The sequence below is a fragment of the Pimephales promelas genome, chromosome 18, assembly GCF_988280905.1.
Source record: "Pimephales promelas chromosome 18, fPimPro1.hap1.1, whole genome shotgun sequence".
Lineage (NCBI taxonomy): Eukaryota > Metazoa > Chordata > Actinopteri > Cypriniformes > Leuciscidae > Pimephales > Pimephales promelas.
Window position 1 is genome coordinate 7,256,007 of NC_142786.1, and position 27,693 is coordinate 7,283,699.

At 36.2% G+C, this 27,693-nt stretch overlaps 2 protein-coding genes across 2 annotated transcripts; both read right to left on the bottom strand.

Moving 5' to 3' along the window:
• Nucleotides 1-2,352: 2,352 nt before the first annotated feature.
• vamp1a (vesicle associated membrane protein 1a) lies at nt 2,353-9,403 on the bottom strand. Its single transcript, XM_039652185.2, has 6 exons — nt 9,083-9,403; nt 8,824-8,839; nt 7,583-7,703; nt 6,944-7,102; nt 3,475-3,526; nt 2,353-2,783 (listed from the first exon to the last, which is right to left on the bottom strand). Coding segments are annotated over exons 2-6 (351 nt in total). The 5' UTR covers nt 8,826-8,839; nt 9,083-9,403; the 3' UTR covers nt 2,353-2,766.
• Nucleotides 9,404-11,197: 1,794 nt separating this feature from the next.
• iffo1a (intermediate filament family orphan 1a) lies at nt 11,198-27,175 on the bottom strand. The gene is made up of 9 exons (XM_039652921.2): nt 25,921-27,175; nt 19,310-19,370; nt 19,111-19,206; nt 18,739-18,879; nt 18,286-18,476; nt 18,081-18,198; nt 17,249-17,341; nt 17,041-17,171; nt 11,198-14,311 (listed from the first exon to the last, which is right to left on the bottom strand). The coding sequence occupies exons 1-9, from the start codon at nt 26,892-26,894 to the stop codon at nt 14,155-14,157; spliced, it is 1,962 nt and encodes a 653-aa protein (XP_039508855.2). The 5' UTR covers nt 26,895-27,175; the 3' UTR covers nt 11,198-14,154.
• Between the last annotated feature and the right edge of the window lie 518 nt (nt 27,176-27,693).

Here is a 27,693-nt window from a genome sequence, read left to right on the forward strand (position 1 = left end):
GCACAGTCGATTTTTATTGTTATTAATATTATTATTTTTTTGCATGGGAAAAAAATTGCGAAATTTTGAAGCATGCAAAATCGAAGGACAAGTATGTAGCCTGTTAACATCACGGGATCCTAAAAGATGATGCACAATTAACGGTTCCATTGAAAACGTTACCATGCTAAGCGTCAACCTTATTTGCTACCAATGGTTTGTGCCAACAGTTTACCAAACCAGACTGTTTCAGATGCAGTGTCTTCATACCTGTACAGTAGTCCGTGTGCACAGGCTCTTAAACCCAAGGCCAATTCTTTGAATCTTTTCATTTAAATCGCCCAGATGGTTTTAATTTGGCGTAGTAAGTGGCTGTGGAAAAATCTGGGGTTTTGACAGTTAAGGGCGTCTTTGCTGTAGTTTTATTTCTTTTATCATCGTTCATACTTTAAATCTGTACGACCAACCCCGCCGAGTTCAGTGTTTTATAGTGAAACAGTCTTCATTTTTCTACTTTTTATCATGATAGTTTGGTCATTTATAGGCGTCAAGTGCTTAGTTTACTGCACCCCCTCATTTTTGCTCAAATATCGTGATTGCCTTTGTTTTTCAAAATGTGAATACATTCATATTCTGCTTTTAAGTCTTCATGGATCCTGATTTTTCATTTTCATATGTATGGCTTTTTATATCCAACTTTTTCTCATTTAACCAGTTTTTTTTCTCCTCTTGATTTGCTTAGTTTGTGTAAAAACCCTATAGACTTGTTATAAACTGTAGATCTTGTCTTGATTAATTTTCATGTATTATTTAGTTTTAATCTGTATGTACCAGTAGATGCTGAAAACAGATTGTTTTAGCGAAAGTGTTTTCATGTTAATAAAACCTGTTACAGTGATGACATGATGGTTCAATAGACATTTCATGTACACGCTTTCTAATTAGGTTACCCATCTGTGCTGTAGTACGAGACATTTCTGTATCGCCGCTTTGTATGAATCATTTCACTTTGTGATTTGGATGAGCATTGTTGCTGATTAATAACCAATTAAATCATACCATATTCACCAAGCCTTGTGACTTTCATTCATGTTTTGCATGCGAGCTGATCCGACGCTCAACTCAATAAAAACTACAGACGGGGAGGAGCAAGTAACAGCATCAGCACTTTATTAGAATCAGCACATGGTGGGCAAGCAGACATGCTTTAAAATGAACCACGAGTTAGCAGCTTAGCTCAAAATGATCAGGGACAGGGTGTTATTTTATGCAGCTCTGCAGCACATATTTACAAATGAATAGTTTGCATAAAACACAATGTATTCAGGGGTTTTTAGTTTGCTTTTTTTTAAGAGAATGACATTCACTGCCCTGTATTAGGTTTGCAATTTGGGTTAATGCTTAATGTAGGGGATGTTATTCACACAGATGGTACACATCAATAAGAGCAAATATTCTTAGATTTAGGTGCCGGACAATATGTCCTTAATACCCCCCCCAAAAAAAGTCCTCTCAAACTTACAATCATTATAACGAAGGTGGTTAAAGTGCCCATGTATATTTAACACAAACACATGCAGAGGTACATCCCTGAACATTGTCGTCTCCAGTGCTGATTACGTATCCGCTTCCCACACTGAAACCCAAATATTTACAAAGACGTTAATTAAATTAGTCTCATTATCAGTTATCTTCCAAGTTTGCATATCAGTAGTTGTTCATTCAACCTAACATCACGGCGCCAGTAAAGTCAGGAGAAGTTTAACACTCATTTTTTCTTTTATCGGTCACATTTTGTTTAGACGTGGACCACGCTGTCACACAAATCTCAAATATAGAAATATTAATAAATAAAAAATAGAACATAGTAAAAATCTCAAACCAAATTTCAATCACATTTTCTTTATATTGTGGTCACAGCTAAAATCTTAAATCTCCATATATATTGAGATTGGTTGATATTGTTCCATTGATGGACTCCACCGATCTGGCTGACATGAACAGTCCATCAAAGAGCGAAAGTGTCGATTTATGGTCAGATATTCCCCTTAAGTCGGCTGCAGACTCGTACAACTTGCCTAAATGTGAAAATTAATTATAAAATTGCACCATCCAAGAACTGTTTAACATTATGATATGGATGGAAATATCCTATCTTTAAGACATTTAATACAAATGGTAACTGCTCTATTTAAAATCATTCAGGTTTTTAAAGGAAATCAGCTGTTAGGAATCTATATGATGGAGGAGGGATAAAACAATGAATGATTTTTTTTTTTACTTCCTGCAACTTCTCATTGCAGTTGCACTTTGTTAATACCGTAATGATACCACAACAGTTGTTTCTGGGTAAACTAGTACACTTTTCTTTTGTTTTTTTGTGCATAACTTGTTCCTAAACTCAAATTGATCTTTGTGTTTCGTTCTCCCTCTTTAGTTATTCATGGGTTCATTTGGACAACGCTAGAAACCTATATTATTGCATCACCCATTGTTTTTGCCTTGAAAATGACCAACACCATTCTCCAATCCAAAACCGTATGTAGATCGTCCTAACTGACAGAGTTTTTGAGTAAGCTCGGGCACTGTTGCAAAGCACTCAAGAGAGGTACAAAGAAATGCAGTGACAGACAAAGGGAGGGAGAGGCACTGCGTCAATGACTGCACACACACACTCTTACACACGGTGGATTCAATGAAAGGCATTGGTGGGGAGAAAGGGGGGGTGGGGGTGGTGGAGTTCACACAAAGCCATAGTCTCCTGTCCTTGTGTGTCCCACGAGAGGCTCAGTAGTAGAAGTACACTAGAAAAAAAAGACAAGAAAAGAGAAATAAATCATTGAAATGTGTTAGTTCAGGCTGATTCAGGATATCATTATATAAATCTCATTTATAAGACGTACATACACACAGAGCGTGCGTATGCAAAAGATTTATAGAAACGGTTTGACGTGGAAAAGTGCTTAGCGCCACGTCACGTTCTAAGCGGGCGTACACCCTTTTCCTTGTGGTATTTGGAAACCTAAGCATTTGCCGCTTCTGAGGTAAAGCATTTGGACGTTGCTCATTTATATGCAAATTACATTAATTAGGGGCCGTTTACAAAGCGGAGACCTGAAACCGTTCAGCTGTGCACAATTTCAAGATCATTTGCGATTTATAGATTTCCCATCTGGAAGAGTTTTTTAGTGCGTGCGTTCGCGTCTCTGAATCACACATACACATTTGAGAGATGATCTTAGTTAGATCCAATGTAGGATGGTTTCAAGGCTACATTTTATAAGTGATCTTAATAAGATCAGTATTTCAGTATTCAGCTGCAACACAAGATTTGTCCTTCTTACTAATATTATCACATACGCCCATAAATAGTTCTTAATCCCAGATCAAAATGGATGATGGCAAAACATCTTATGCTGGGAGTAAAAGAAAATAAAGTGTTTGTAAATCAGCCAACGGTGGTGTTTGTGGAATTATATTATAGTTGCTACTTACTGAAAAGGATGCCCACCAAGATGACCCCAATAATTCCCATCATGATCATCATCTGTGAAAAAATAAAAAAAATAGGGAAATACATTTAAAATCTAAATATGAAATTTAAATACATTACAATTTTGTATATCTTTTTGTAGAGGGATAAGACATTAGAAGTTTACACTTTATTTTAAGGTGTGCTTGTTACACTGTAGTTATACATTAATATAAGTTTAATTAACTACGTGTACTTATTGTAGAGGTAGGGTTAGGATCAGGGATTGGTTACGGTTGGTTGCATGTAATTATGCATAATTTACTGTTATTCCTATAATAAGTACATGTATCGTGTAACAAGGACACTGTAGAATAAATTGTTACCCATTAGAATTATAAAACAAAGATGATACTTTATTTCAAGATAAAACATTATTAATCAAACAATTAACTGTCCGGCTACAACATAGATGCCATTAGATACATTTTAAATAAATAAAAATAAATAAACTGTCAAATCAATTAATCACATCTATAAAGGTTTGAAAACACACACACACACACACATATATATATATATATATATATATACTTTTATGTTAGATGCCATTCATTGCAATAAATCGATTTGACAGAACTAAAATAAAGAAATAATCTTAATAATATTATAATTGATAATAGTAAAATTAATTGTAATATGCATTTAGTTTCTTTAAAATATTTAATTTGTTTTTCAAACCCTCATTTAAAATATTAATTTGAGTACTTTAGATAAAAAAAAAATCATGTCCCTATATCAGTGATCTAATCTAATATAAGTTATTATATTATAAATCTTTTATTTATCCAGTTTACATCTACTCATAAATAAAGTGACAGAGAAGAGTAACGTTGCCGTTTATGAATCATAGGCACATTTTTGATCGATTCCTTAATTGGTTTTATTTTATCTTTGAAAAAATACTTTTGGGAAAAGTATGACAAGCTATACTCCACATAAAACGGTTTTAAACGGCATTGCTATTTTTTTTAAATTATTTTGCATACAGCTTTTCACATTTTTGATCGATTCCTTAATTGGTTTTATTTTATCTTTGAAAAAATACTTTTGGGAAAAGTATGACAAGCTATACTCCACATAAAACGGTTTTAAACGGCATTGCTATTTTTTTTAAATTATTTTGCATACAGCTTTTCACATTTTTGATCGATTCCTTAATTGGTTTTATTTTATCTTTGAAAAAATACTTTTGGGAAAAGTATGACAAGCTATACTCCACATAAAACGGTTTTAAACGGCATTTTGCTATTTTTTTTAAATTATTTTGGATACAGCTTTTCACATTTTTGATCGATTCCTTAATTGGTTTTATTTTATCTTTGAAAAAATACTTTTGGGAAAAGTATGACAAGCTATACTCCACATAAAACGGTTTTAAACGGCATTGCTATTTTTTTTAAATTATTTTGCATACAGCTTTTCACATTTTTGATCGATTCCTTAATTGGTTTTATTTTATCTTTGAAAAAATACTTTTGGGAAAAGTATGACAAGCTATACTCCACATAAAACGGTTTTAAACGGCATTTTGCTATTTTTTTTTAATTATTTTGCATACAGCTTTTCATATGAACAGAGAACATGGAATATTTATACTTTTCACTTCATTTGTCACACCGCAGGACAATTGAAAAATGCTATTTAATAAGAAATCAACTCTCTTTCTCCCTCACAAGGATGTGCTCCACTAAAAACACAGAAAAAAGTTACAAAAAGAAAGGCTTCAGTGAGAGTAATGCACAAAAGAGAGAGAATAATAAAGCAATCTGGTTTGGAAAGGCGGGACGAGACGAGCGAGATTAAAAGTGTGATGTTTCCGTAAAAAGAGGAGGATCTGCGGATACGGAATAAGACAGGGATATGGGAAAGGGAATGAGAGAGGAGGAGTGAAAGGGAAAAATTAGAGCAGGTTACATCACAAATCACATCTGGGTTTTAATCCAGAAATGCTGTAATCCAGATTGGGACTAGAAGCCCCCTCCCCCACCCCGCTCAGAGACGCGATTGGACGGGCAGCTGTTCGGCCATCTGGGGCGGGAGGTGGGGGGTTGGTGGAAGGGAGCTATAAATTTATTCTATCTGGAGGGGTGGAGAATGAGGGGGAGCTTATAAATCTATGCCGAAGGAATGGATTGACAGATAGCTGGATGGAGAGAAAAAAAAGTAATATGTAAAGTGAGGCTGACAGAGGACCAAAGCAGGCTCGTACAAGAGGTCACATCTCTATTTAAAACAAGGCAATGGAAGTTAGGAAATGAAATTATAATATGAATCTTCTATTTATAAGCAGAAAATATTTAAATATTTAGATCCAAGTCATGATCCAAAAAAGCTGATTAATGGGGGTTTATTAACACGGGTAAATTGATGGTAAGTTCCTGGTCGTCTCAGGAGTGGCTGGACTCGTTGTGCTACTGCAGTATCTAAGCTTGCGTCACAACCTAATATATCTCGAACGCTGGCCAGCGCTGTGACTTATGGGCCGGGCTGCATTCAGGTTATACAGAAATGAGAACGCTCTTGCTTTAGTGTTGAGTCAGCTGAGCCATCTTTACTGCTGGCAATATAGAAACACCAAAGCAAAGGAGGAACTGTTTATTTTATTAGTTTAAATCAATAGCAGTTATTGATGCTAAACTATAACTCCATAGGTAAATCCATAGGTTAGTCTAATGTAATAATTTATAATCGTATCTAGTATTACAAGTGAACTAAACATTTAAAGACAATAGGCCTCCTTCAATGAATTTCTGTGTAAATACTGTGTTTTTAGTAGTTTTTTGCTTTCATTTTAAATTTAGTTCACGTTTTAGTAATTGTGTTGTGTCATTTTTCACTGTAAAAAAATATTGTTGGTTTAACTTAAAAAATTAAGTAACCTGGTTGCCTTAAAATGTTAAGTTGATTGAACTGGAAAAAGTGAGTTAATACAATGAAGGAGATTGATTTAATCATCAGAAACTCAAAATAATAAGTTATCTGAACTAAATAAATTATTTAAGTTGATTTGACAAAAGAAAAAATGTTGTGATAACAAATCTTGAAAATTGTTTTTACAGTGTAGTTGTATTTATATTAGTACATCAAGGTAAACTAAATGTAAATGGGAACCGTTGACTAGTCAATCTGCTGAAAAAAAAATTCTTTCAAACAACATTTTTTATGGTTTTAGTTTAGTTTACGTTAACCCGGATCCTTCGCTAACCTCTTATGTTTGCCGCATTGAAGTGAACGTGACAGCTTACATAACAGTTTACAAATACATTTTGCTTATGTTTCATGAATGAGGTCAAATCTGTATTTACTGATTTAATTCTAACCGTGAATGTATATAGATATCTTAAAATGATTTAAATAAAATGGGACTTGAGGTCAAGGTCTCCAGATGTAAATAAACAGACCCAAGCGGCTACATTTTCCAGAGCGCACCTTAGCATTCTTCCACCAGTACTTGTTTTTCAGTTTAGCAGCGCTGCTCTCAAACTGTGATGCTCCGGCCTGCAGCGCATCCGCCCGGTCGTCCAGTTCTGAGAGCTTCTGATCTCTTTCAAGAACCTTGTCCACATTCACACGCATGATATCAACCACCTGAACACATTTACAGAAGTCAGACACAGACATCAGCAGTCAGCAACATTGCATGGCATCAGAGATTCACTGTGATACTGAAAGTCATTTTGAATGGAAATTTCTTTATGTCTTCATAGGCACTAAACATTGAAAGCAGTATAGAATGAATATTGTATGAGAGTCTGGCTAGTAGCTCCAAATTTGACTTCATGAAATGTTTATGGTTCCAAGAAAGTCCTACTAATAGTCCATCTAGCTTTGACTCTCTGACTCCCTCACTGCTACAATCGACAGTTTTACTAATACATAATGTCATCATGTCCATGTCCTTTACTCAAGGTCCAACATGTATGCCCACTGTGCCGAATACTGCGTCTCAGTTTTATTTATTATAACAATTTCAGTGTTTTTTTATTTCTACATGTTACTCTTTTTTTGAAAATTCACCTCATCCTACTTGTTCAGCATCTTATTTGAGGTCACATTGATAGGGTTTACCTCATCCACTTGGGCCTGTGTCTGTTGGAGACGACGGTTGCTGGTGAGATTGGGAGGTGCGGCAGGTGCGCCCCCCTCACCCTCTGGGGCTCCAGGGTTTGCAGCAGCATCCGGGGCAGACCTGATGGAAGAGAAGACAGGGGTTGAGAAGACATATTTTTGGCCTTTCTCTGCACCACTGGCTCTGCAAAGGGCTCATTCAGAGACTTGTAAAATGTTCACTCATTTCAAACAAATTTTAGGCTACAATCCTAAATGTCATGTCATTAATTTGAATTGGGCCTCTATTCACTAGGTCATGATGCGATAATTTAAAGCTCATTGATTTAAGCCTAGATGTGACAGTGACATTGGAAAAGTAATTGTCAATGAAATGTGTAATAAAAAAAATGCTTTATGGGCCTACAAGTTGTATTTTTTATTTACAGGCCTACATTTGTATCACATTTAGCATTAAAAAAAGCTTTATACGTTCAAGTGTGCTAAATAAAAGTTGTGAGGGGTTCTGGGTCTAATTGAGGCTCCCAAACGAAAAAAGAAAACCATTTTAATCGAGAAAAAAACGCGAAGCTAGTCAGAATATGCTAAATAAACAGCACACGTAAACAGAGGTCGTGTTCACGTCTGGAGGTAAACACCGAAACAGAAGTTGCTCGAGCACTTTTATAGTATTAGCATTGGATGTATATCGATAAATACACAAACCACAATAATTAACTTTAGTGTTTTATTTAAAACGCACTGAATTTGAAGATTAGGCCTATGTGCATGAGATAGGCCTAACTGTCTTATACGGGGCTAAAAGTCAATTTGGGTTGCACGAGACGAACATCTAGCATCATCGGATAGCCAAAATCGCACAGCTGAATGTAGATAAGTTTTATGTATAGGCCCTGCTGTACGACCCTTATTTAACAGCATTCTCGATGCAATTTCCCATAAATTCCGATAGATGGAGCAAAGCACTAAAGTCTTGGCAAATTATGATGTATCAGCTGTAAAATCTGAGAGATTTTGCGGCGTTTTAACGAACTGTCTTGAAAATAACCTTAGACGCTGAATTACATTTGCTAAATGTAAGAGAGAATACAAACACACACACAACGTTTTAATACCCAAACTGTAGGCTATAACCTATATCGCAGGCATAAAACGTGATTTAAAAACAAAAATTCAAAAATACTGAGTTTTTTTGTTTTAAGTTTATTAGTTTAAATACAGTGGAAATACAGTGCACTCACATTTTGTTGGCAGGTGCTTAATAAATCAGATCGTCGTCACCGAGATGCGGAGAGAGAGAGAGAGACAGAGAGAGGATTAGTAGCCTAGTCAAAAGCCAAACTTCCTGTATTGACGATGAAAACATACATAAGGAAGAAAAAACCCATGTAGTCTACCCCTCGCAATAAACCCTATATCAGTGCTGTATATAATATTCCCATGACGATGGAATCATGAAGCGATGTCTAGACCGCGTCATCACAAAAAGTGCTGCATTACCGAAAGAGCCTCAGGCGACCAAAGCCTCAAAACACAAATCCAATCTTCTGTATGAAGAGCTTCCTTTAGTTTTTTCACACCGGGTGCGACTATGTCCTCCAGAGAGCACGTAGGCTATAGAAAAATCATACGCAGTCAAGAGATGACTTGATTAATATGACAGGATTTAACTTTTGTTAGGCTGTTAAAAATAGCAGTAAACCAAGAGACATAAGCATGATAAACGCTTCTCTAGAACAGATTAAAACGGCCAGGACGAAAAAAAAATAATAGTCCTCTCGTGTCCGCATGAAAGTGTAGCCTATGTATGCCTGAGTGAGAGAGAAGGGGAGGGGATGAGAGAGAGAAGAGAGAGAGAGAGAGAGAGAGAGAGAGAGAGAGATCACGATCACTTTCAGTTCTCTCTCTCTCTCTCTCCCTCTCTCTCTCTCTCTCTCTCTCTCTCTCTCAAACACACACACACTCCCGCCCCTCTCGGTTACGTTAACGGGACAGCACTGCGGTGGTTGAGCACAGGGTAGCTACTTCCAACCCCCTTCACACAGGCCTGGGATTTTAACAGTAGGCTAAGAAAGGGAGGAGAGGCACAGGAAAATGGGTGTATGTTTTAGTAAAGACCACCATCATCTTCATCGGGGATGCACTGGAGCTTTCTGATTGCAACATTATCTGCACATCTGATCACAGGTCACTGACAACTTATGCAATGCTTGATTCATTTAAGGATGTGAATAATGCAAGTGTACAAATCCTTCTGAGCAATGATAAGAGGCGAGATATCTCAAAAATCTTTTTTTTTTTAAATGCAATATATCTAAATAATCATTATGCTAAAAGCTCTTCAGGTACACTCTAAAAAATGCTGGGTTGTTTTAACCCAATTTTGGGTCAAATATGGACAAACCCGAAATGTTGGGTTAAAAATGTAATGTAAAAATTTAACCCAACGGCTGGGTTAGTCCATATTTGACCCAAAGTTGGGTTAAAACAACCCAGCATTTTTTAGAGTGTAGATATACTATAGGTTATTATTAGTATTGGCAGCATAAGCAGCAAACAGAAGCAGTGCAGCCAATAACAAAGCTCAGCAAAATGGCAGAGACAGTCTGGTCGCTGTGGAAACAGCATCACTGTAATGACTGCTGAGCTCACAATCAATGAGACATATTCAGCCCTGTGTCCAAACTATGGTCAAAGAGCTGATCACTAAACTATGACTCAGACAATCAATATAAAGATTTGGAAACAGATTCTGTGGGACAATAGTAGAAATGCTGTTTTTCCCAGCGTGGATAAATCATGAGTTTCAGTGCAAGTCTAATTTTTTGATTCAGGATTATGTGAAACTATACACGTATACCGCATGGTGACTAATGTAGGCCTATACTGAAGAAAACATCTTTTTATTGTTGTTGCCATAAACATCAGGATTTCCACAAAAATACACTGTAAAAAAATATTTTCATGGTTTGTAATCACATCATTTTTTCTTTTGTCAAATCAACTTAAATAATTTATTTTGTTCAGATAACATAATATTTTAAGTTGCAGATGATTAAATCAATCTCCTTCATTGTATTAACTAATTTTTTCCATTTCAATGAACTTAAAATTAAGGCAGCCAGGTTGCTCAATAGGAGTTTTTGAAGACAGGAGTTATGATTTATCATCACAGGATTAAATTGTGTAAATTTCACAAAAATACTGTTTTTATATATTTTTGATGAAATAAAGGCAGCCTTGGAGCACATAAGAGAATTATTGGTGACCAGAAACCAATATGCCGTTCAAAATGTTGGTTTCTTAATGTGTGTTTGAATAATAATGCAATAATGCAGTTATACATTATACAACAACATATCAGCACAGGCAACAACTACAAATTTACCGAAAAATATTCTTCCCCTTATGATTTAATTAATAATAAGTACACTGTAAAAATGAATACACTTTATCTAATCAATAAAATTGTGGCAACAGATTACAAGCAATATTATTAATTAAATTGAACAAATTAGAATTGAGTAAGGTCCAAGTTTGATTAGATAAAGCGTATTCATTTTTACAGTTTAAGAAAAAAAAATACTTCATGCAAACAAGAATGAACGAGCAACGTTTGCATTAAAATAATTTATTTTCAGCTTGTCCACTTCAGTATCTGTACACAGTTTTTCATTTTCTTATTCGACGTCAGATATCTAGACCGAGAACAATTTCATTTTTGTTTAATAAATAGTAGTCTAATTGCACAAAAAACATTCCTAAACCATCTGGACAGTTTAGAAGCCCTTTTTGCCTCACACAACCAACACATTTTGATTTGTTCCTGTTCTTTGGGTGATAAAATCTCCCTCTTACATACCGTTCATTGCACACTATAGTAATCATGATTATACATTTCTCCTTTATTATCCACTTAATTTAACATCATATTACAAACTGAGAGTTTGGACCATGTGAGCCCATGCTCTTCGATTGTAATAAAAGGCATAATATGACTTTGTTCAGTATGGACTCCCTTACATTCATGTTAAAGCTACACTGTGTAACTCTTTTAGTTTATTCTTAGCTAAAAACACTTAGTTCTTTCAAAAACAGGCCTATATGTGCTCATTAATGTATATTTACTTCATTCAAGTAATAAAGTATTCTTGTGAGTGTGTAATATGCCATTGAAAATGCATACGGGTAAGGGGTTCTAATGTCGGTCGCCATGTTGTCCCTCCATCTTGAAAGTACATTAGCCAAAGAGGGACATACCCGTTAATTCAAGCTTCGCCTTTCGCGTTCACGTTTGAGTTAACACTCATGGTCGAGGTCGAACTGGAAGCCATGTTAATCTTGGACTACATTGGCCACCGTAGGAGTTAAAACGAAATCGAAATTGAGAGGAACAGAAACTAATATTCACAGGATGTCATATACCCTTTCACCGCTAGATGGGGGTAAAAATCACACAGTGTAGCTTTAACAAAAAGTCCAACTGCTGCATGAGATGGCATTACTGTATAGGCTATGGCTGAGTTATCACAGAAGAAGCTCTATTGATTCAATGGTTTACATCTACAAGAACATATCTAGTACATGTTGCTGCTATTGAGATTTAAAAGTTAAGCAGACAGACATTATTACCATTATTATGAAGGTTGTGAAGCAGATATGTGTCAAACTTCTCGTCAAGTGTAAATACAAAAGACTTTCAAAACCAGCCGGTCTACATTCAAAATTCTCTCAGGCACCTTTATACACAAACATGTTAGTTAAGCCTTTCTTTTACAGTTGGTTCCACCAGTAATTCTCAGTAAAGCACTGAAAATTTGAGAAATAGAAGGAAAAACACAAGGTAAAGCAAACATGAGGAGAGCAAAATCTTTTTTTAAAAAACATACTGCCAGCATATTGACTCATAATTAGCCTATTTATAAAGTTTGTTGGAGATTACATAATAATAAGGTGAATCCAGTTTATTTTAAATGAAACTTAAGTGAAACGAACTGAACTCAGTTCAGTCTTGAATTGTTTGGTATATCAAAAACCCTCTTTTTTCAAGTAAGTCATTAAACAAGCAAACATACAAATAAATAAATAAGTAGATAATAGCTTAGCAGAGAGGAATAATGTGCCTCAGCAGCACTTAACATGTTAAGTCATCACTTAAGAATAAGTGCATAATGACTCATTGCATATTCATTTTTTTTTTGTTTCAATCAATTTGCTCTGAATTCACTTGCTTTTTAATTTTTTTTTACCCAGATGCACTTTATGAATGATCTTTGTAATCTGTTTTTGTAACCCTGGCCCTCATTGAGTGAATCTAATGAAATTCACTTTATTTGACTAATGCTAATGCAACTGAATGGCTAACGACATTCACTGAGGCTAAGCGATCAAGGGCATGTTACAATATGTAATGATACAATGCTAAAGATTTGGATGCCTTCAACCTAGAAACACAATCAAATAACAAGTGATTAGTCATCTGGCCTTCACCCACAGTACAAAAACCATAAATGAAAACAGACACCCACACACTTCAATGTTCAGTGCGAAATTCTGCTCTCAAAATCATCGCCATTTAGAGCTGCGAAAAGTTGACGGCAGACCTATTTAAATATCACTTATCATATCGCTGGCATTACTGGTTGTTGATGCAGAAACTGCTAAGTGCTTGTTCAGAGATTAATAACTTTGAGTGTTCAAGGTTAAAAAACCTACCGTTGTGATTGATTGATAAAAAAAATATTTTTGTCAAAAGTGCCTTGTGATTAATGCTGGGGTGAGTCATTACTATACAATATTTTAGTAATAGTTCATTTAGTAAAATTTTCTTATTAGGAAAATTATTAATCTTTGATAATGTTCATTTCGAAATTTACTATTACTTTATTAAAATCTGGTTGACATTAGTGCACTGTGAACTAACATCAACAAACAATGATTTAAACTAACGTTAACAAAGATTAACAAATACAGTAACAAATGCTCATGGTTAGTTTATGTAGTTAATACATGTTAACTTATTGTAAAGTGTTACCTTGTTTTGTTTTTTTGGTTACCCTAAATGACATCATTCTCCATGACATGACTATTTTTTAACAAGAAAACAAAAATATAACAAATGGATCTGTGTGGTATTGATTTTTCTAAATTTAACATATCAAATCATGTTGGAATTGGCATAATAAATCAAAATCAAAAGCACATCAGCTCTCAATCTTGTTTATATTTGCCACTATGTAAATATTAGAGCCTAAGTATAACCAAAACTTTTTAAAATGTCAAATTATAAAAGTTACTACACAGCAGGAATAATCTGCAGACAAAAAAAAAACTGTAAATAAAATGATGTCATCAAAAAAGAGTGTTATGTTTTTGGCCAGAATTGTATATGGTACTTCATACTTAAAATTTTTTTATGGCCATTAACTGTGTATTCCATTAGAGGGCACTAGTGAAACCACACAAGGTTACTTGCCTTTCAGAGGGTAACTAACCCGTGAGTCTTGCTGCAGCATCACAGTCTCTATTATGAAACGATATGTTTATAATCGCAGCTATTACTGAGAAATATATCAGGCCTTCTTCAATGAGTGGTCCGGGACAGAAGAGTTTGACTGCATGTCACAACACGGTTCAGCGCTGTCAGGATTTGCCGCAGTTGCTTTTTTCCTCTCCTTCTCTGCATTCTCTCCCTCCTCCACAGCAGCCGGAACAAGAAGAGGGGATTTACTGTGAAGGAAATGAGGGACAACAGTGGGTGGCTTCACCCTCCATAGTAAGCAACAAAAGGTGAAGGGGTCAAAAACAACACGAGAACGCACTTTCACATTATCTTTTAAGGCCAAAGATGCCACTGTTACAGTCACAATGGTTTACACTATCACTTGCAGCCAACTTCAAATCTTTAAACATCATTTTAGGAACACAAACCACTTTTCGAATTAAAAAGGAAAGAACCATAAGACCCCAGTGGTGAAAATCAAGTTTTTTGACTCAATGTTGTATATGCTGTGCAAATGAGTATTTTCTCCTTAAAACTGCAATGTATCAGAAACAATCTTAAAAACACAGTTTGAAACCGTCCCGGTTTCTTACTGGCTTATACATATAACCAATCCCGTCAACTTGTGGAGCGGGGCGTTTCTCCACTTACTTCTATTATGATGTTGAAAGCGTTTTTAAGAATGTTGATTTTAAAAAAGCAGCTGTCTGACTCTGAAATGGTGAAAGGGAACATGGTTTGTGTAACATTAGCAACATATTAGCCGTTTGATAACATATTCGGGGGTGGTGATGGCACAGTGGATAAGACACACACATGCCTTTGGTGTGAGAGACCCGGGTTCGAATCCACTGTGAGACACCAATGTGTCCCTGAGCAAGACACTTAACCCCTAGCGACCTCTGACATATATAGCAATTGTAAGTCGCTTTGGGTAAAAGCGTCAGCTAAATGAATAAATGTAAATGTATTCAAGACGATGGCTAATCATATCAATTACTGTTCGACGTTGAAGAGAGCAATACATAAAACGCTAGTCTGGATGCCAGCCAAACTAAGCCCCGCCCACAACATTTGAGGTCGGGAAGTTTGGTCTGGACTTGATCCGTTGTGAAGCAAGTATGCCCGAACTAAAGTAGTGCGGACCAATCAAACTGTCAGGGCGGGCTTCATACGATGATGGACAGATGATCGACCGTAAAGCAATCATCCACGTCACCAAGGGTGCTTGGGTTGAATTAATTGAATTCGAATGGCTGCCACTGGAGAATTTAGATGTGTAGATTCCGCAATCGCGTCTATTATTGAAGCATTAATTTTAAAAGAGAAACAGAGAACCGCGATCAAGGCATTTGTCAATCCAATTGAGTGCAGAGGCATTTTCTTTCCTGGTTGAAACCTGCCCCATAATACTGACTAGAATCGGAGTATGACGACGTCAGGCTAATAAAACGCATTATCATTCTGATAAATTCACAAGCCTCAATAATTCACTCTTCCTCTTCTTCTTCTGAATCAATTTCTAGTTCAAACTTACTGAATGAAACCAATATTAACACTTGCCATTGTGGTAACTAACTGGGACTAATTTGCATACTTATGGTTCTGCGTATAATAAATGAAGCAAGGGTATAGAGTTGTGTCGGCGAAACGATGTGTTTTTGTAAGAAAAAGAACCATATTTATGACTTTATAAACTGTAATGACTGGCTTCTGGTAACGGCCGTACACGAGTCGAGTTCCAGCCAATGAGTGACCTCTGACCTGACGCATCATGTATCGATGAACACGGAAGCAAAGAGGATAGAGCAAAACAAACCACTGCTAACATAACTAAGCGTACATTACTCTTATATCATGCGCCACTCTTCTGCTGGGTCTAGACTTGCAGGCTTTACTCCCTCCCATTATACACTCCCAAGATTGGAAAAACCAAAGTCATGTACCTATGGCTTGAGGGTGAGTAAATTATGGGCTAATTTTAATTTTTGGGTGAACTAACCCTTTAAGGCATGGAGGAGTCGTTTACACAGGGAAAGAAGAGTTTTATGAGATAAAATGATTAAATTCAGGTTAACCTGAAAACTTTAAAAATGCTTTGAAATATTTTTTAAATCTAAAAAAATGCTAAAAAATCAAAGCCATGTGTCTAACCAAGTTGTGCTCCAAATTTGATGTGGTTGATGAGGTTTTAAAGTAGAAAATCGGCAACTGATGAAAGGATGAATTTTGAGTGTTTCAAATGGTATCTCATTTATGATAATTAGTAAAATAAAACATGTGATGGGGTAAAAGGGCAATAAAAGGGGCACTGACAGTTAACCGGCTACATAAAATGTGCTTAAATCCACGTTTTAACTTCTTTATTAGAAAAACAAATCGAATGTACAGTGCAACATAATCAATAATCATAAACAAGGGTTTAAATGTGTCTTTTTTTAACAAAAACACATTTATTTAATTCGCAGCTGTTTTCTCTACAGAACCAGAGTATGTTTGCCAGTATTTTTTTAATTCACATATATGGCAAAAGCTTGCGCAAATTTACGATAAGTGGTCCGGAATGAGAAGTTCTGATGCAGAGCAAAGACTCTTGGTAAAAAAAATTGTCCATTAATTAAACCTTACAAAAACGTAGATGTAAAAAAAAGGGAGTTTGAGGTAGTTGAACCTGAACCTACAACATGACTATCATGACTAGTCTTCTTTCGAAGTCCTTGTTTGTGTGTCTATGTGTCTGTACTCTTATGGTTTATGACACAAATGTGTAATGACATGGGTTTTACAATGTAAACATGGTTTATGAGGACATTTCCTGTGACCTCATAAATCAAATGGCTTAAAAAAGGATTCTGCAATGGGTAGTTTAGTTTGTACAATACAAAAAAACATTAAGCCTATAGAGAGTCCCCATTCAAGAATGTGTCAGTATATGAGTGTGTGTTTATGTTCGTACCTGTCTCCTGTCTGAGTGATTAGTCGTCTGCAGGTCTCCATTTGAACATCCAGCCCTCTTTTCATGCTGCACATCTCCATATACTCATGCAAATGCCTGTTCATATCAGACTTAGCAGTTGCCAATTCCAACTACAGGTACAGACAAACACAAAACACACTTAAAGTAATAGAAAGACAAGCAGAGGGCACAAGGACAATCTCTTTACCTCAATTTGGTCAATGGTATCTTGATAATCCTTCTCGCGGGACTTGAAAAGGCACTCTGTGTCCTTTATCACCTTCTCTATGGACTCGTCTTGCTGTGTGAGATGGGGTCAATAAGCAAAGACATTTTTTTTTTGGGAGATGTCTTGTAGCTTTCTCAACATGATGGAAATCAATTCAGTTAAAATGGTGACTCAGTGTTCGTTTTTCTCATTCGCTTGCCGTTTATAGCAAAACTGATGAGCCAACAAAAACCATTAAGCTGTATTAGGCCTAGTGTGAGCGTTTTCATATTATGCTTGTATTACGGGTATTTTCTGTGTGCCTGCTCGAAACATTTAGATGGAAAAACATATCAATAGGTCAAAAATAAAGCTATATTAGACTGAATAATGTATAAATCTTTTTTTTTTAAAACAACACCAGAAGATAACTGCTTTTTACTGCAATACTGTAGTTATCTATCTATTCTGTAGCTTCATGAGATTTGATGAATTGGTTTAATAAATATTATGCAAATTATGCAACTTAAATTTTATATTTGGATGTCTGCATGTTTGTTTTTTCCAGGTTTAATTGGATTCATTTCCTACGCAGTAGAAAAATTATATGATCAATCAGTCATAACAACATGTTTTTACATTAAATTACTCATCCAAATAAGTTAAGCAATTTTCAAGTTTCAACTCAATTTTTGAAGTCAGTTTAATATAATTTCATATACAGCCAAGGTGACTGTACTTAGAAATTTAAGACAGCAACTTTTTTTTCTACAGTGTATATAATTCATTTCCAAAGTCCATGACTGGAAAAACGAATAAAAGATGGATGTACCTCTCCTTGGTTCTCAACACTGAAGGTGTATCCAGGAAAATCTTCCCAGAGTAACAGAGTTTCCTCCGTCTCTTCCCACGCAAGACTGTCGCAGTCATCCTCAAACTCACATTCGCGTCTGAAGCATAAAAACAAACACTCCTTCTCTCAAAAGATTTGAAATAAATCTTTAAAAAAATGTCAGATGTTCAATGGTGCATCTTACAATTGATTGAGCATCCTCTGCATCTCCTCATTGATCTGATTGGCTGATGAGCAACACAGATCCACCTCCTTATTCCCGCTTTCCTCACTTTCAGAGATGCTAACTGGTTCATCGCTCTCGTTCCCTCGGATTGTCTGTGATGCTGGTTTCCGAGGACGGCGAGTCAAGGTTGACGGAGGTGTGGCTACTTGCTGGAAAACAGTAATATGAATAAAAATCTTCAGTGTCACACGACATGATCCTTCAGAAATCATTCAAATATGCTGATTTGGTGCTCAAGAAACATTTCTTTTTATTATCAATCTTGAAAACAGTTTTGTGGAAACCATGATAGATTATTATCAGGATTCTTTGATGAATAGAAAGTTTAAAAGAACAGCATTTTTTTTTTTTAAACTTTAAACAATGATAAACACACACATAAAAGTGCAATGCTGATGATGAAAGACAAACCTGAAAGATCTGAATCATGTCTTCACAATTTCTCTGCTGCGCTACATCACACAGACGAGCCGTGATGTCAATCCTGCGACAGATATCCATGTCCACTTTCATGGCCTTCTCTTGGATCTTACTGTCCAAATCTGAGTGATTCTAAAGGAGAGAAAGGCAATGAAAGAGAATAAAGGAGGATATTTTTGAATTTGTCTAATTAAATTGGAATGGACAAGTAAAGAGGATCAATTACTCCGCTAAGACATTTGTGGGACACCGTTTGAATGGACTCAGCATTATTTGTGCTTCTATTGAAATAAACGATATTGACTAAATGACTTTCGGAGGTATTTTTGAGGTCAGGTCACGTGAATATTGTGCTTCACTCACATTGCTCATGAGGCCTTTGAACAGAACCAGCTCTGCTTTAAGCTGCTTAACCCTAAGAGCAAGTTCATCCTGGCACACCTCACTCTCCTGCAGGTCCTGCAACACAAGTGTCATCAGATAGAGTGTAGACAGTGGAAAATAACGTTTGATTAGCCTATTAGTTTAATTCATTTAAATATGAAAATTGATTTGGTCTTACTTCTTCAAGCTCAGCAACTTTTTCCTCAAGATCCATCCGCATTGTGTATTCCTCTTCCCATCTAGAATAATTAATAAGACAAGAGAATTGGCCAATCACACAATCAAAACCAATTATATCATGTCAGGTCTCAAATATGATAATCATCGTATTTGAGAATCTATTTCTCATCTATCTATCTATCTATCTATCTATCTATCTATCTATCTATCTATCTATCTATCTATCTATCTATCTATCTATCTATCTATCTATCTATCTATCTATCTATCTATCTATTAATTTGTAAATAAATAAATACATAAATTGTGTTCAATTTTATTAAAATGTTAAATTATAATATATTTTTTATTTATATAGCGTCTTTCCAATTAACACCTAAGGTCACTTTACAAAGATAGCTTAAAGTGGACATAGGCCTCATTTCCAAGTTAGCCTTAGTATTAAAGGGGTCATGAACTGGCTTTTTAATTTTTTTTATATTGTTGTCTGAGTTCAACTTATGATGTTCGCTTGGTTTTTACATTAAAAAAACATCAAAATGAATAAGTAAAAGGCTATTTTCGACCCCGGTTTTGAGCCCAGCTCAAAAACGCTCGGTTTTTATGGGCGTCTCGCATTGAAGACTTGAAAGTAAACACCCACTGCTGTGAGTGGTTAACAGTTTTGCATATTATTATGAGTTTCACTCTCGACCCGGTTTGTCATCACGAGGTAGGCCTATGTTATTTAGCTATGCGTGTAATGCGCGAATCGGTGGGCGGGGCTAAACGGCCGTGTTGAAGTAGTCTGCGGGGGTGGTGTTTTATCCTCTGTCGTCATAGTTCCCCACTTTGAAAAACGAGTCGTTTGCTGAGCCTGGTGTCAATAAAAGCTTTTATTGGACTAATAAGTACGTTTTCAGTTCTGAAACTTACAGGATATTCTAATAATATGATGACCTCTTACGATTTCAAAAGCTCAAGGAAAATTTGATTTCTCAGTTCATCACCCCTTTAAGAGGCAGTTTTCAAAATTTTTCATCCAGTCGTTCCAGTTGTATAGTTTGCCGGTGCTAAGCTAGTGCGAGTCAATGGTTACTGCTAGCCTGCCATTAAAAACAGTTCTACCCACTCCACAGTACACCAAAAGCAAATAAATTATAACGCCAGACTATGGACGTAAATGTCTGTTGAGAGAATAATGTTAAAAATCAAACTACTCTTGCATCTCAATGATCGCAATACATTTACAGGAACTAGTTTCTCAGCAGCGGCGGAATTTTACTTTGCTCTGGCTAGTAGTACTGTGCCGAAAAGTAAACACAGAACCGAAGCGCACTACAGTCGGAACTACCTCTCTCGGTTGCCTAGGTAACTACATATCACTTCGCCGCTCCTGTAGACTGTGCTAATAAATACAGGGAACAAAGTATAACTATTGCAATGCAATGAAATGGTAGTTTGATTTTTAACATTATTCTCTCAACAGACATTTACGTCGATAGTCTGGCGTTATAATTTATTTGCTTTCGGTGTACTGTGGAGTGGGTAAAACTGTTTTTAATGGCAGGCTAGCAGTAACCATTGACTCGCGCTAGCCTAGCACCGACTTTACAAAAAGTAATATACAGAAGTCGCTTGCAAAATATACAAACAAAGAAGGATTCAAACAAATAAAATATCCATAACAGGGTACAATTTACAGACTGAGAGCTGAAGAGTAACATTCAGAGAAAAAAAAAAGAGATTTTTAAGAGGTTTTTGAAGGAGAGAAGGGTAGATGCTTGATGGATTGTCTTGAGGAAGAGCATTCCACAACCTAGGAACCACAACACTGAAAGACCTGACTAAACCAGACTAAACTTAGGGGTGACTAACAATCCTGCACTAGAAGAGCTCAAGTAACCAACAGGAGCATAAGGCTGAAGTAAGTCAGATAAGTAAGTAGGACCAAGGTTATGGAGAGCTTTAGCAAGGATTAGTACCTTGAAGTTTATACGCAAGGAAACCGGAAGCCAAATGAAGGTGATAGAGGATTGAAGTGATGTGCTCATTCATTCTTTCTTGTGTGAGTGATCAAGTGGGCTGCAGAGTTTTTTGAACACATTGTTTCAGCATCCTGCTGTGTAATGGTCACCAGCTGGAGTGCCCTTGAGAGCCACCAGAGGGCACTCCACATCAGACTATTGTCATTCCCTCACAAACTACATTTCCCATAACCCGTGTCTGTGCCCTTAAAGTCCCCGTGAAATCAAAATTGAACCTATTTACTTTGTTAGCGCATATTACTAGTCTTGTGGTGAACAATTAATCCGTGCAAGTGAATATATATTAAAAAAATGTTTTACCTTAGTAATCTTTAATCAAAATCTGAAAAGTTACTTCCGGTCTGGAACAGTTTCTTTTTCTGATGACGTAGGTTTCACAGTTTGGGTGGGGAAACGCTTAACCACTCCCCTCAAACCGTTAGTTTGCTATGAGCGAGAGATGGAGAGGAGGAGCGCTAGAGTAAAACCCTGCCCTCTGTTCAATATTCCGTTTCACTTGGAAATACGTCACAGCACTGGAGAAAAATCGTTTGCAACTTCCGGTTCACGGGGACTTTAAACCATGTCCACTCATTCATTCCCTGCAAAGTCTTGTTTAGTGTTTCTACTGCAATTCTGAGCATTCTCTCTATTGGTCCCGTGTTTTTTTGCCTCCCTTTTTGGATCCTCAACCTTCGTGTCTCAGAGCAGTATGTGACATGCTGACTAAGAGAAGATCGAATATGAGAGATATTACGTAGGTGTAAAAAAAAGCTGTCTTTACCACTTTACCGATGTCATCATTAAATAAAAGAGTGGAATCAATGAGAACACCAAGATTTCGAACTGTCGTGGAGGGCATTATCAAGTCATCATCCATTTTACATACAACAGATTTAGAGCTGACCTCTGTTTTACCCAAGTTAAATTTGAAGTAATTTGTCTCAAGCCAAAGCTTGAGTTCCTTGATGCAAGTTGCTAATGTAGGAAAAACTGAGGTACTACTTTCTTTCAAGTGAAGTGTAATTTCTGTGTCACTATAAGCAAACAGAATTTTACTTAAAGGAATACTTCACTTTAAAAAAATGCTTTTTCTGATAATTTACTCACCCCCATGTCATCCAAGATGTCTTTCTTTCTTCAGTTGACAAGAAATTAAGGTTTTTGATGAAAACATTACAGGATTTTCTCCATATAATGGACTTCATTAGGCACCGAACGGTTCAAGGTCTAAAAGAGAGTTTCAGTGCAGCTTCAAAGGGCTTTAAACAACACCAGATGATGAATATGGATGTCTTATCCAGCGAAACGATCGGCTATTTCAAAAATAAATAAAAAAGTTTAAGTTTTATAAGCTCAAATGCTCGCCTTGCTCTGTTCTGTGATGTGCGTTCATGACTCTCCTGTTCGAAATCATTCATCAAACTGAACAAATCTTTTTTCGAGTCATATGGTTCATTCAATGAACAAAATGAACGAAATGACTCAAAAAAAGATTTGTTCATAATCTAATAGTTCATTCAGCCCTAATAGTTGATAATGGAATGTTTTCATCAAAAACCTTAATTTCTTTTCGACAGAAAAAGAAAGACGTGGACATCTTGGATGACATGGGGGTGAGTAAAGGATTAGTTCACTTTTAAAAAAAACTTTTGCTGATAATTTAATCAGGTTTAATGCCAGATTTAATTTGATGTCCATTTACTGCAATGTATCAAACAAAAAAATCAAAGAAAATATCAAACAAATCTGTGTGTAATTCAACCTAAAACTTAGCTTAGTTATACATAGCATATAAAGATTAAAAAATTAAAAAAAAAAAAAATCTGTCTGTACAACGCTACAAAAACAAACATGAAATTCTACACTTCCACACAGTATAAAACGCAACCACCAGCAAAGATCAAATTAATCTCCAGGGATCTCTCATGTAACATGACCCAACAGTTTGGGTTGATAGTACAGTGTTCAAGTAGTATATCATCCCCTTTTTTTGTGCCATTTGTGTCACCAGACTATCCAGGGACTCTCCAGAGACAGGAAGTGCAGTACAGTTCCCTCATACACACACAAACACACACACACCTCCTCGGTTTTAGTCCATAACTGCAGTATCACTGCAGATGGTAGAGCAGGTGATTTATGTTAGTGTAACACTGAAATAACATCCAAATAACTTTCTTCTTAACACACCAACAAATACACTTACAGCTGAATCAGCAATTCCAGAAACCAGGTGCCACTGAATCACATATACAACTAAAATCAATACGAAAACATCACAGAAAAACATACAACAAAGGGGTTCTTGAGAAGTGAACCTGACTGTGCTATTTTGGCTGATACTCAGTATCTCTGGCAGCTGGTGGAAGTCTAGGGAGGCTGAACAGGAAGTAAGAGAGAGATTGTTAAATGATTCTCTATTGGCATGCTGGCAGTAGCACTCAGTTCAGTACTGCATTGCAGATGCTGGGGTGCAGAGGGGAGGAGGCTGAAGACGGAATGAGAGAGATGGAGAGACTCATCGGGAGGGAGGGTTATACAGCGGATTGACTCAAACTCCATGTTATTGTCCATGTCATGTATTGTTCTGACTGAAACCCTCCTAAAATTATAATTTAATGCTAATTAGCATTATTCATATGTTAGAATATTAATGCTTTAAATTTAAACCTCTATTCTATTAACAAATTCTATTAAATAATATGATATAGTTTGCCTAAACATACTTTATGTAACAATAAAAGACAAAAAACAACAACAACAACTACAACACTGAGAGAGAATCAGGTAGTGGTCCAATTTAAACAACATATTATATATAAAAAATAGTAATAAATTTGCCTAAACAATGTAATAACTTTATATTGAATGCAAAGGGTAATCCTACAGCATTTTTATTATATTTTAACTGATTTGTTAATTAACTAATGGGGGTCTAGGGTAAAAATAACTGAAAATAAGATCAAGAAATGATATTCTAACATATTTGTCATTAAATCAAAGTATCTGACACACGGATGACATATTAAATTCCCTTTAAATTCATTTTGATATTCACAGTTTGTTTTTTACTAATTATACAGTAAGAAGAGTATAATATACAGTAGGTGAATTCTGTTTATGAAATTAAATCAAATGAATTAGAGATATATTAAATAGAGTCAGTGTCTGCCCTAATAGTAGAAAAGTGCAAACACATTCATACAAATTCCACAAAATGCTCATGCATTTGCATTGAGCACATCTACTATACCAGATTTGTATGAGGGCCACAGGGTTGAACCGGTTAGAGCTCTTATAAGAATTTCAATGTTACACTAGTATTGATCTCACCTCACAGTGGTGAAACATGAGGATTTCTGCTTTAGTGGATGTTGTTTTGTTAATGAAGATTATGCTAGAAACATGTTAACATTGGAATTCACTGGTCTATATTACCAAAATGCACTGTATAATGTGTGGTGCATATTAATATTTTCTGTTATGGTAATGAGGGTTTTTCAGTTTTTAGGGGGTAAAGAACTACACAGCCCAAATACAATGTTAGCTAGCAGTCAATTTGATTGTAAAATGGTTTGATTGTAAATTAAATTTCTCTGTACATGTGTTTTAATGACATCCAGCAACCATACCGGTCAAAAGTTTGGAAACATGTATTTGAAAAAAGTCTCTTGCTCATCAAGTCTGCATTTATTTGATCAAAAATACAGAAAAAAAACCTGTAATGTTGTGAAATATTATTACAATTTAAACTAATGTTTTTTGCTTGAATATACTTTAAAATATAATTTATTTCTGTAATGCAAAGCTGAATTTTCTGCACCATTACTTCAGTGTTCAGTGTCACATTCAGAAATCATTCTAATATGCTGCTTAATATTTTTTTTAAACCTGTGATACTTTTTTCAGAAGTTAAAAAGAACAGCCTTTATTTAAAATAGCAATCTTGTTAAACAATATAAATCTTTACAATAATTTTTTATTAATTTAACACATTCACCTTGGTGAATAAAATGATCAATTTCTTTAAAGAAAAGAAAGAAAAAAATGATTTATCCCAAACTTCTGAACTTCTACTTTGTATAAATGCTGTTCTTTTTATATACATATATAAAAAACTTTTTACTCATCAAAGAATCATGAAAAAAAAATCACAGGTTATAAAAAAAATATTAAGCAGCACAACTGTTTCCAACATTGATAATAAATCACCATATTAGAATAATTTCTGAGGGATCATGTGACACTGAAGACTGGAGTAATGATTCTAAAAATTCAGCTTTGACATCAGATGAATAAACTATGTTTTAAAATATCTTCAAATAGAAAACCATTATTTTAAATTGTAATAAATCTTTTTTTCTGTATGTTTGATCAAATAAATTCAGCATAAGATACTTATTTCAAAAACATAAAAAATAGTAAAGTGTTAAAACTTTTGACTGGTACTGTATAGCTAGCTCATCATACTGAAGATGTAACTGGAATGGAAAGGCTACAGAAGTTGCACTGCGCGCGCAAAGAGAGCGTAAAGTTGTGCGTAAAAGTTGCATTTTAAAGCTTTATACAGTCATTTACAAGAACATCACATTGCACTAACCTCCTTTTGTATTCGTCTCTCTCCCTCTTTACCTTGGCTAGCACATTATACAGGGCCCGAATCTCTGGGGTGATGGTGTCGATCTGGACACCCACCCCGTCCGGAGGCACCCATGACGACACACCTGTACCCGAGAACCGCGACTCACGCCCGGTGCTGAACCTCGCATTATAAGACCACCCAGAGCCAGGGTGAAATCTGGGTGGAAGATTGCTGGTACAACCAATCCCGGTACTCACATACTTCCCGTTAATGTTGCTGGTGATTTTTGGAGCAGGATCAATCGGGCTGATGGGGAAATTTGGGGTGAGATTGAAATTAGAGTCTGTCAGATTGGATGGGTTTAAGTTTTCAACTGTTGTCCCGTTATTGGACTCAAAAGGGAGGGTGGTGTTATTGAAAGCAGGTGACAACAATGTTCCGGACAGATATGCGGTGTCGTTCGCGTTCTGAATGGGTATCAGATCTGGCCTAGTAGGAACCAATCCAACGAAGCAGGTTTGAATCCCAACATCTCGCGTTAAAGCCTTTCTATTTTCTGCACACTCTGCATTGTCATCCAAAGCCTGTTGCAGTTGCTTTTCTAACACATTATTCCGACGTTCCAGTTCATGCACTTTGGCTAAAAAGCAGCGGAAACGCAAGTTTAGAGTTTTAAGGACGCTGATGTTGGATCCCAGGTCGTTACGCAGGGCCGTCGCGGCTGGAGGAGGTGGAGACACCCGGTGAAGATAGTTACCCAGGTGTAGATACGGTGTCCCGGGAGGTGGTAAAGCGCCCAGGTCAAACCCATCTTGCCCGAAGCCACCACCCGTGTGTTCGCTCAAGAAAAGGCCCGCTGGATCGGTCCAGTGGCCCGATGACGCCGAGTCCGCGAAGCCCGTCACCTGGTTCTGTTGGAACGAATACACGTTCTCCCCTAATACAGGATTCATTCTGGTGTGAGAAAATCTAAAATGCTCAAAGTCCGGCATGAACACTGATTTAACTGTGTGCCTTCAAAGCTGATCCTCTGAAGTTAATAAACTGAAGGAGCACTTGAGGAGCACAAATGAATGAATCCGATCAAACTGAAGCCTTTAAATTATATGGCGGTCTTTTAACGTGACACAAGGACGCGTTGCGCGTATTTGCATGCTATTTGTTATGCCAATACCTTACAGACGTGGTTGTTTTCTTAGAGAGGATTAAACGCGTATTCATAGCGGAACAGCCAGGCTCCAGAGCAGAGATAAACAAGAGAAGCAACTGCGGCTCCTTCTTACCGTGATTGGATAATATAAGCGCCTCACTCGCGCGAATCGTGACAGTTTGTCAAGTTTTGCTGACTTCAAGGTGTATAGTTTAATTGATGCTGTAAAATAAGACATTTCACGTCAGGAATTGCTTTTTTATATTTCATTGTCCAATATTTAAGCTCACAATTTTAAATGTGCGTTTGTTTGTTTCTGGGATTTACGGTAGCGAAAGTGCACCCTTCACGTCACCGACTCTGATTGGAAACAATGTGATACAAATTGTGACGGTGAGCGTGCAGCATCCGAACCAAACAGTATGCCTATTATTTTTACGGATTTTTTTGGTTTGCTAATTTTTACAGTAGCCTATAGCCTAAGTCAAAGCAGTGCTCCATCTAGGCCTACTTACAACAACAACAACAACAACAACAACAACAACAACAACAACAACTTCTTTGCATTTATGAATATGACATTCCGACAATAAAAAGGGTTGTCTTCAACTATAAACACTTTCGGCAATGTGGACCTTTAG

What these genes read in the sequence shown, in the direction of transcription:
- vamp1a (XM_039652185.2), bottom strand. An exon ending in CACAGGCCCAAGTGGATGAG is followed by an intron (nt 7,103 to 7,582) that starts GTAAACCCTATC and finishes AAATGTGTTCAG; the next exon opens with GTGGTTGATATCATGCGTGT. An exon ending in ACTGGTGGAAGAATGCTAAG is followed by an intron (nt 3,527 to 6,943) that starts GTGCGCTCTGGA and finishes ATTTTTTCACAG; the next exon opens with ATGATGATCATGATGGGAAT.
- iffo1a (XM_039652921.2), bottom strand. Translation starts at nt 26,894, where the DNA reads ATGCCGGACTTTGAGCATTTTAGATTTTCTCACACCAGAATGAATCCT. An exon ending in AGAGACGAATACAAAAGGAG is followed by an intron (nt 19,371 to 25,920) that starts GTTAGTGCAATG and finishes TAATTATTCTAG; the next exon opens with ATGGGAAGAGGAATACACAA. An exon ending in GTGTTGAGAACCAAGGAGAG is followed by an intron (nt 17,342 to 18,080) that starts GTACATCCATCT and finishes CATCTCACACAG; the next exon opens with CAAGACGAGTCCATAGAGAA.